General features: G+C 40.9%; 1 protein-coding gene across 1 annotated transcript; it reads left to right on the forward strand.

Annotated features, from left to right (window-relative positions):
• The first annotated feature begins 4,881 nt into the window (after positions 1 to 4,881).
• On the forward strand, positions 4,882 to 10,305 carry tent5aa (terminal nucleotidyltransferase 5Aa). Its single transcript, XM_051866093.1, has 2 exons — positions 4,882 to 5,610; positions 6,742 to 10,305. The coding sequence occupies exons 1-2, from the start codon at positions 5,188 to 5,190 to the stop codon at positions 7,519 to 7,521; spliced, it is 1,203 nt and encodes a 400-aa protein (XP_051722053.1). The 5' UTR covers positions 4,882 to 5,187; the 3' UTR covers positions 7,522 to 10,305.
• Positions 10,306 to 10,517: the final 212 nt, after the last annotated feature.

Raw genomic sequence — 10,517 nt, forward strand, 5'->3', positions numbered from 1 at the left:
GGATTCAGAAACACAATTCTCAGCAAAGGAAAAAAAAACCAGCCTTGTAACAACAAAGCCAAATTAAACATTAACGTCATTGTCCAAATAAATCATTTCAAATTAAATCAAACTCTCTGTCTCAATCATCTGCACATACACAATATTGCCAAAGGTTTTGGGACGCCTGCCTTTACATGCACATGAACTTTAATGACATCCCATTCTTAATCCGTAGGATTTAATATGGAGTTGGCCCACCCTTTGCAGCTATAACAACTTCAACTCGTCTGGGAAGGCTTTCCACAAGGTTTTGGAATGTGTTTATGGGAATTTTTGACCATTTTTCTAGAAGCACATTTGTCAGGTCAGGCAGTGATGTTGGCGAGAAGGCCTGGCTCACAGTCTCCGCTCTAATTCATCCCAAAGGTGTTTTATCGGGTTGAGGTCAGTCAAGTTCCTCCACACCAAACTCGCTCATCCATGTCTTTATGGGCCTTTCTTTGTGCACTGGTGCGCAGTCATGTTGGAACAGGAAGGGGCCATCCCCAAAGTGTTCCCACAAAGTTGGGAGCATGAAATTGTCCAAAATGTCTTGGTATGCTGAAGCATTAAGAGCAGACCTTTCACTGGAACTAAGGGGCCAAGCCCAACCCCTGAAAAACAACCCCACACCATAATCCCCCCTCCACCAAACTTTACACTTGGCACAATGCAGTCAGGCAAGTACCGTTCTCCTGGTAACCGCCAAACCCAGACTCGTCCATCAGATTGCCAGACAGAGAAGCGTGATTCGTCACTCCAGAGAACACGTCTCCAGTGGCGGCGTGCTTTACAGCACTGCATCCGACGCTTTGCATTGCACTTGGTGATGTAAGGCTTGGATGCAGCTGCTCGGCCATGGAAACCCATTCCATGAAGCTCTCTACACACTGTTCTTGAGCTAATCTGAAGGCCACATGAAGTTTGGAGGTCTGTAGCTATTGACTCTGCAGAAAGTTGGCGACTTCTGCGCACTGTGAGCCTCAGCATGCACTGACCCCGCTCTGTGATTTTATGTGGCCTATCACTTTGTGGCTGAGTTGCTGTTTTTCCCAATTGCTTCCACTTTGTTTGATACCACTAGCAGTTGACTGTGGAATATTTAGTAGTCAGAAAATTTCAGGAATGGACTTATTGCACAGGTGGCAACCTATCACGTACCATGCTTGAATTCACTGAGCTCCTGAGAGCGACCCATTCTTTCACAAATGTTTGTAGAAGCAGTCTGCATGCCTGTGGCCATGGAAGTGATTGGGACACCTGAATTCAATGATTTGGAGGGGTGTCCCAATACTTTTGGCAATATAGTGTACATGAGAACACACACGCTAATCACCATGTGCTCAATCCAACACTAGGGCCTATGCACAGGGTTAGCGAAACTAGCACCGCATGGCACACATTTCACGTTAAGAAATTATCTCTGTCCAACACGTAAAGCATCTTACAAACCTTTAAACACGACTGTATATAATCGCATATCATATTGAAACACTTTTTTGAAAACTTTTACATCACTTGTTACCCTAAATTCCTTTTTCACATTACAATTCACAGTATTCGCAATCAAAATAACTAAATACACTTCTAATAACGAAATTTGTATTCACCAAGAAGAAGTATAAATCAGAAAACAAAAATAAAATTGTTTCTCCCGGAAAAGATGTTAATTATATCATATTGCATCCGTCTCGTCACGTCCTGTTCAAACTTCGTCACACACTACTATTCTCAAAACGTGAGCTTATAAAAGTTATATCTCACCGATTTATGTTTCAAACTTGCTAAACATGTTTCTCAACACATTTTTTTTTTTTTTTTCACATTCGCACCTGCGTCTTCTCTCGTTCAAGTTCACTCTCGTTCTGCCTGCTTGTGCGCTAACTTTCAGCAGGGGGCGGGACTAACCTTTCACCTCACCAATGAGCAATCGGTTCAGGAACATTTCTTCTTTTAATTTATAGAGCAACTTTTCTGCATATTTCTCTTTATTTATATATATGTTATAACAATAAGAGTTATATAAAATTGCCAATAAATGCTAGTGACCTAGGTTAATGACCTGGGTTACAAGGGGGTGGATGGACCCCTGGGACCGATCGGCGGAGGCGGAACCATGGTGAGTGGAGGAAACGGCAGAGCAGAGAGGCTAACAGACCTGGACGACATCACAGGCTTGGAAGGCTGGCGCTGAGCTGCTGGCTTGCGGGACTGAGGCGGTGATGGGGACTCGGATGACCGGGGCAACGATGGACGATGGGAAGGTCGGAGGAAGGGAGGAGCCCGATGACAGCGTAGGGGTGCAGGGTGTAGGCGCAGCCGGAATCCTGGAAATCTGTGGTGGAAGCTGGGCATCGACCGCTGGAGGCTGACCTGGAGTTATGAGAGAGTCCAGTGGAGTTTCCGGGCAGACGGGCTGTGGAGGCGATGGTGTCTGACTGACAGGCCAAGGTGGAGACATGAGCCTGGAGGCCCGAGGTGCAGCCAGGGACTCTGCCTCAAGCCAAGGTGGTGGAAGGGAAGCCCAAGGAGAGGTGGATGAGCCACACGAAACTAGCGGCAGGGGCAGAGCCGAGCAGCTTGACGACACTAGTGGCGCCGACGGATCCAGGAGACTGCCCGTGACCAGCGGGGAACATGGGATCGAGAAGACAGGCAGGGACATTGACAGAAGAAGATCTCTGGACAGAACAGGCAAGGAAAATGATGACTAGAGGTTGGGGACTGGATCCGCGGACCATAGATCTATTAGGTCTAGATCCGCTCCTGGCTCTGTGATGAACTGATCCATGTGCGTCGGCTTCGGGGCTTTGAAGTCAACATACATGTGACACTATAAAACCCAATTAAATTTTAGGGTATGGCCCACAATGACCAATTCAGCTGTTCAATTCAGCAGTCCATATCTTCCAAACACAAAGTCCAAACTTTGCACAAAACCTGGTACACATGGACATCCTGAGAACACATGGCAAATTTAATAAATTTGTTATGATGAAGGTACCCTAATTTAAGAAGAAACCCCAACTGGATGCTTTCTTTCAAATGTATCAATTGTGATTTTTTCGCAGTGGAAAACATGAGATGTGAATAAACTGAAGCCCAGACTAAACCTTTCCATTTCCAGTAATCTGACAATGTAATAGCATGCCTGTACTGGATGATTGCACTAGGCTATTATCATGATAATATGAAAATCATGTTTTTGTTAGTAAGAAACAGCTGCTAGCTGAATTAAATAAAACACATTACCATTTATTTTGGACATTATTTATTGGTGTCTTTCTTGCAAGAGGATTAATACGGATATGAATATGGGTTAGTGGTCACTATAGGTTATGTTGCATTCATCTCTTCTGCTGTAGGTGTAAGTGGCAATGCTTGCAGAGTTTAGCCTGTGTTAACCTAAATGGGATCAAACAGATTTAAAGGGCTGGGTAAGTGCAGTGACGCAGGGCTTTGTGTCCGCTGATGAATCCTGACTGACAGCTGCCCCACTCTGACATGAGCTGGAAGACTCACCTCTGCCTGGCCTCAGTCTAACATACGGGTGTCCACAGGGCAGACCTCAGGCTTTCAGGTTATGAATTCTGGACATGGCACTTGGTGGTGTTTTTAGAACTGAATGCTTAGGAAACATTACCTCTCTTTTGATTTATAGGCAAACCTAGAAGATCAAACCCTAAATTATAACAACATTTGATGCTTTATTGTTGAATTGGAAAGGCACTTAACCTAATACAGGCTAATTGGAGTGAAATTAAATTGTAAAATTGTAAGTGTGTTAACAAATGGAAGTGCAGGTGTCGCTGGTGCATGTTCTCTACAGCTGTGTAACAAACCAGAAAGACTCGTTTATTGTTGAAGACGCTTTTCTATCACGTCCCTAGAGGGCAATAAAAGACACCAAACGTCCTGACACTGACCCTTCATTTACTTTGCAATATGTTGAGACTTTCTTCAAAAACTATTTAATCTTCTCAGGTGCAGATGTGCTACTGAATGGCTATCTATCTATCTATCTATCTATCTATCTAAAAACTACTGGTAGATAATATAATACACTTATGTGTACTAAAGTAATTTTTTTTTTAAAAGTACACTTTGTAATAATGTCAAAGTACATTTTAAATTATTGTTTTGATAATCTTTTGTCATGCTTTAGCGAACAACACTTATTTTGATGTGTTGACTAACGTACCAAAGCACTAGAAGAACTTGATTATAATTTTAATTGTGTTCACTATTATATTTAAAGTTAATAATAAGATAATAGTTTTATGAAAATGTATTATTTGTAATAAAATATATTAAATATATTTACATATAGTACTATAATAATACAGTACTACTAAATTGCAACTTTTAACCATTTCAAAGACAATAATTATGAAATTATTTATTTATTTATTAGTGTGTGTCTGTGTTCTAAATCAGGGGTTTTTGGTCTTTTAGATGAACCCAAATATGATCATCCTTATGCAAAGGACCTGATCCTAAAATTTAAAAGACATCTGTGTCTCTATAGTTTCTTGCACAAAGACCCAATTTATATTGAGGAAAAATTATTATAAGTATGTCTAAAATATTATTATTCTAAGTCACATTATTATGTTAAATACTCATAATTATAGGCTGCTACTGTACTGTAAGATTCATTATTTACTTATTTACTCATGTATTTATTTTAATTGCGTCTTTTTTTATTTAATCTATTTATTTTCACAGTTTTACACTGATTTTCTCTAAACTTTTCCACAGAGCCCCAGCACCCCTAAGCGACGCCCCGGGGGTGCCCGGACCTCCTCAGTTTTGAAAAGCCCTGTGCTAAATGACTAAATATGTGAGTTTCAGAGCACAGCTGTGGAGAGATGCGTCGTGTGCTCTCATTGGGTTGCTGCTGTGACAGTGGACTGAGTGTGAGTCTCGTGGAGTGATAGGCGTGACCTGAGGCGCACAGAAAGCCTCAGCACTGCCATACTGCTGTCATACTACACTACACTCTCAAGCGCTGCGTGGACGTATGACACTCCTCACATCACAAGGACAGATCTCAGTAGTGTCTCGAGCGCATGATGCGTCTCCTCTGTAACTCTCCTCGAAACATCTCCAGGCAGTAGATCGGTCGAGCACGCCACTTCTCTGATTCCTCCAACAGACCCGACGATGGCTGAAGAGGAGAGCGCGAGGACAGTTTCAGACTCAAACACGGACAGCACGAACTTTAGCGTGTTAAGCTGGGAGCAGGTCCAGCGCCTGGACCTCATCCTGACCGAAAGCATCCCGATCCACGGCAGAGGAAACTTCCCCACGCTGCAGATGAAGCCGCGGCAGATCGTGACGGCGGTGCGGAGCCGCATGCGGGAGCAGCGCATCCATGTACGGGACGTGCGGCTCAACGGATCCGCTGCCAGCCACGTACTGCACGAGGACAGCGGACTCGGCTATAAGGACCTGGACCTCATTTTCTGCGTGGACCTGAAGGGAGAGACGGAGTTTCAGATCGTCAAGAACATAGTGCTGGACTGTCTGTTGGACTTTTTACCTGATGGGGTCAACAAAGAGAAAATCACACCGTTGACCCTGAAGGTGAGTGTTCAGATTCATGAGGATAGTTGACAAATGGACTTTACAGGTTCAAAACGTTTACATTTCAGGTGTTTAACCTGCTCACCATTTCTTTGAAGTTTTAATCAAATTTACAGTTACGCAATGTGGCAGTACAATAGTATTGTGCAATAACAAATAAATAATCGTTAAAACACTAAAATATACATTATATAAAAAAAACTATAATCATATTCATGACATTATATTTACACTCTTTAAAATAAAGGTTCCAAAAGGGATTTTTTCGCAGTGATGCCATTGAAGGAGCATTTTTGGTACCTTTCAGTGATCATTTCTTAAAACAACCATGTTTTTCTTAGTGTGAAGAACTTTTTAATAATCTAAAGAACCTTTTTCCACTAAAGAACCTGTTGTGGAATGGAAAGATTCCACTGATGTTAAAGGTTTTTAGTGCAACCATCAATGCCAATAAAGAACCTTCATTTTTAGAGTCTATGCAAAGTTTTTTTTTTTTTTTTTTTTGCCATCTTAATAGTTGAAATTATTTTCATCTTTCTTTTGGACTATTTCTAATTGTTAAGATTGATATTTCACATATTTTTCACTACTAACGGGTGTAAAAAGTTGAGTAATTTAGGCACACAGTACAGTTACTTTATAGCATTGAGGGGACGCCATTTATTGTTTATCAGTAGACCCTTGAATAACCAGTTCATACCAAATCTTTAATAATCATTTTATAAGAAAATGGTGTTTAAAATACTTCACAAATATGAAGTATAGCATGTCACACTGTAGGCTGAAACTGCTTGACTTTGCTTCATGTTTTTTTTTATTTTGTTAGTGTGTAATTTAAGATCATCTGCATGGATCCCTATAGTCTCCAATGACATTCAGTAGAAATGCAATTAGAGTAGTTTACTGATAGGCTGGTGAAATGTTGGTTTTCTGTCGGTAAGAGGATTGCGCTAAAGCAGGTTAAAGCCAATCGAGCATTCTCAGCCTCTTAGATCTCCTGCAACAGATAATGATGGAGAACTGATATGGCAAACAGATGAGTGTTTGAATGTATTTCATGCAGCTCTATTTTAATGAAAATAAAACCATAATCTCACTGATCTGACAACAATTCCTTGTCGTTTTGTGCAGGAAGCATATGTGCAGAAGATGGTGAAAGTGTGCAATGATTCAGACCGCTGGAGTCTCATCTCTCTCTCCAACAACCGGGGCAAAAATGTGGAGCTCAAGTTCGTGGACTCTTTGCGCCGGCAGTTCGAGTTCAGTGTCGATTCTTTCCAGATTAAGCTAGACTCTCTGCTACTTTTCTACGAGTGCTCCGAGAACCCCATGGCCAAAACGTTTCACCCCACCATCATTGGCGAGAGCGTGTACGGAGACTTCGCCATGGCATTGGACCACTTGCGCAACAAGGTGATCTGCACGAGGAACCCAGAGGAGATCCGAGGAGGCGGCCTGCTGAAGTACTGTCATCTTCTGGTGAGGGGATTTCGCGCTGCCTCCGAGTCGGAGATGAAGTCTCTCCAGCGCTACATGTGCTCCCGCTTCTTCATCGACTTCTCGGACATCTGCGAACAGCAGCGCAAGCTGGAGTCTTACCTCCAGAACCACTTTGTGGGCTTGGAGGACCGCAAGTATGATTATCTAATGACGCTGCATGGGGTGGTTAATGAGAGCACGGTGTGTCTGATGGGACACGAGCGGCGGCAGACCTTAGGGTTGATCGCCATGCTGGCGGTGCGTGTGCTGGCCGAGCAGAACGTCATACCCAACGTAGCGAATGTCACTTGCTATTACCAACCTGCCCCTTATGTAGCAGACGGTAACTTTAGCAATTATTACATTGCCCAAGTTCAGCCGGTCTTTACCTGCCATCAGCAAACCTACTCCACATGGCTACCTTGCAACTGAGAGAAGGTGAAAAAGATGAGCTGAATCATGGCATTGTCGTAAGCGAGCTGAAATTGTTTCGCAATTGCCTCACTTCCCCCTGTGTGCATCAATGCTTGAGTGAAATGAACCAGGCTCAGTGAAAAACAGCTCCAGTGGGGTTTTTGTTTGTGCAGACTGGTGCTGTTTTCTGAAATGAGATGGCCATTTGGAGGGCAACTTCTGCTCTGCCTTGCTTAATTCTTGGCTGATCGTGAGGCTTTAAACGTACTAACGTGTTTCTGACCGGTTGACACTGTCAAGAACATTTCATGTCTGTCATTAGATGCATCAAAAGGGAAGCTCGAGATGCAGTTGCATCCTTTAGTCCAAACAGAACCAGATGTATCGCAAAGAACCTTTCACAAAGACTCTCTGAATGAGGGAGGAAAAGTCAAAAAGTACAACGATTACAGTTTGTACAAACCAAAGATTTTAAGATTGTATTTTTATACCCAGACTATCAAATGATAGTGCTGTCTATATTTGTACATGTGAATGCATTCAAAGTGCCTAATGTCAATGCAGTATGCTGAGGTGAGCAAAGCAACCTCATAATCTCGAAATACACGACAAAGGGACTAAAAGCTTGTGAATGTACATGATGTGTCCTGATTTACAAGTGTCATTTTTCTTTGCAGTTATTTCTGAAGCAGTATGTCTTGTAATTGATCTCTTAATTTATTGTTTCTGAGCAGCATCCAGATAACAAACGTGAGATGTAAATCCGTCTTTTTTGTTGCATTTCTCAGCGTGTCAACATTTGTGCCAGCTTTAAAGCAGACAGCATCCTGTGTCAGGTGAGCGTACGGCAGAAAACAAAGAAAAGACTTGTTTCACGCAAAGTTCGTTTCCTAACTTTCTAGAAGAAAGATATTTGCAGAAGCACCTTTGATGGTGGGACACTATTTGCTGTAACATCCAAGCAGGGAATTCGACAGCTCTTGCTGAAGCGGTCGAAACTAAAACGGGCTGTGTTCATGCACTCCCGTCACAGCTGCTCTGTCGGCTGAACCTGACCCCACGTTCACCCCCTGTTAACAGAATGTTAACCTGTTCTTGATTAATAGTGCTGCGGAAGGAAGTAGGAGGAGCTGGGGCATATATGTTTAGACTTGACAAAGAGACTTGAGAGGAGAAGGAAGAGGAAAGCGAGAGTGCGAGAGAGAGAAGCGAGGACGCAGACGAGAGGGAGGGAGAGAGGGAGGGCTGGAGAGATGGGTGCAGCTGGTGAAGGGGTTTATCTCCCTCAACAAATGTCTTTTAATCAATACAGCTTATTTCATTACTATGAGCAATTGGGCTGAACAGACACAAGTATTTAATAGGTCTGAGAAGCACAGATCATTTTGATTCAGTGGAATGCAAACTTTGCAGTTGAGTTTCCAATATTTCATCATATCATATCACTCAACTCAAGTGCTCGTATCAATCAGATTTTACACTATTTGGCATTATTAAGATTAAATGAGCAGAAATAAGCTTTTGTGCATTTGTGAGATTTGAGATTTTAAAGGGGTCATATCATACTTTTTCCATTGCATTTCCCTCACAATGTTTTTTTTTTTCTTTTTAAAATAGTCTAGGACTTCATTGAAACCCCTGTCAAACCCTGTGCTTTGCTCGGCTCATACACAAGCTTTTGGGTATTTTTTGGCTTTTTCTTAATGACGCATTCTTTGTGAAGGTTTTGGATCACACAGTAAATCATTGATGTGTAAATAATGTATTCATCTGTCTGTTGTCAGAAAGTTGTAGATGTTTAGTTTCAGTAAATGCTGTTTTTGGACTGGGAAGCGAGTTACTAAAAGTTACAGTATGGTTATATAGTATTCACAAATATATTTGTCAGCTGAACCCTTTTGACCTAAAATATTTATTTGAAGTACCCTCTAAGATTTTAAGTTAATATTTCAATAATTTCTATAATATTAACAACAATAACAGCACATTTGCATGTTCATGGTTGTTGGTTAATTGTCAATGACATGCAGGTAAACAAATCTTTAAGTGCTTTATTTTAAATATTTTTATTTTACAATTATTTATTTTGATTTTATATTTTTATGATTGAATTATTAGGTTTTCATGAACTCAAGAACCCCATGCACTTCCCACCTTATATAGCACATCAAACAGTTTTATCTCAAAATATGATTCCTTATGATATGACCCCTTTAAAATCATCAATGGATTCATTTCTAATGGTTTTAAGATATGGTCGTTTAAGTGATATCAGTCGGTAGAATTTGCATTAACATTAGTTTTTAACCATTGGGGTCTGTGCTGATCAGGAGGGCCGTATGGTGCACCTGTGCATGTTCACACATCTTATCTTTTTTTGTTTTTTACACATTTGCATCTCCTGTTTGTGGTTCTCTCTCGCCCTCCAGTTTGTTGTTATGTTTGTCTTAACATTTTGACAGTATCCTGTGGATTGTGCTGGCAGCGGGATGTTTGACTCGCTCTGTGAAGTTTGGAGTTCCATTCTTGCCATTCATCGGATGATGCCAAACGCTTAGTGGTCAAATGTCTTGTAAAAAAAAAAAAAAAAAAAAGTATATTTTTAGGACAAATAAACATTATGCTTGTTTTTCTGTTTGTATCAGTGAATTTAATTGTCATTCTGCTTTGAATTCTTTGTTCAAGCTGCTAAATGTCATTTTTTTTAAAGAAAAAAAAAACTGCTTATTTTGTGTATAATTTTTGTTCAATTGTTTAAAGATTTGAAACACGTTTTCCTCAATAAAAACAAAAAGAATTGCACCAATTGCAGAATATCATTTTGTCACATTTAACTGTATATTGTTCATTTTCTCAAGAAATTTTCATTATGCTCATGTATTTAAGTTGTCAGTTTACCCTCCTTTATTTAATATGTAAATCTAACCGTTTCATGAACAATAATGTAAGAAAATCTGAACACCTCGCAGCTTTTGCCTAGAAACTGTATAATGTAATTATTTTATTTATTTTTT

Source organism: Ctenopharyngodon idella, chromosome 16 (genome assembly GCF_019924925.1).
Source record: "Ctenopharyngodon idella isolate HZGC_01 chromosome 16, HZGC01, whole genome shotgun sequence".
In the NCBI taxonomy this organism is placed as follows: Eukaryota; Metazoa; Chordata; class Actinopteri; order Cypriniformes; family Xenocyprididae; genus Ctenopharyngodon; species Ctenopharyngodon idella.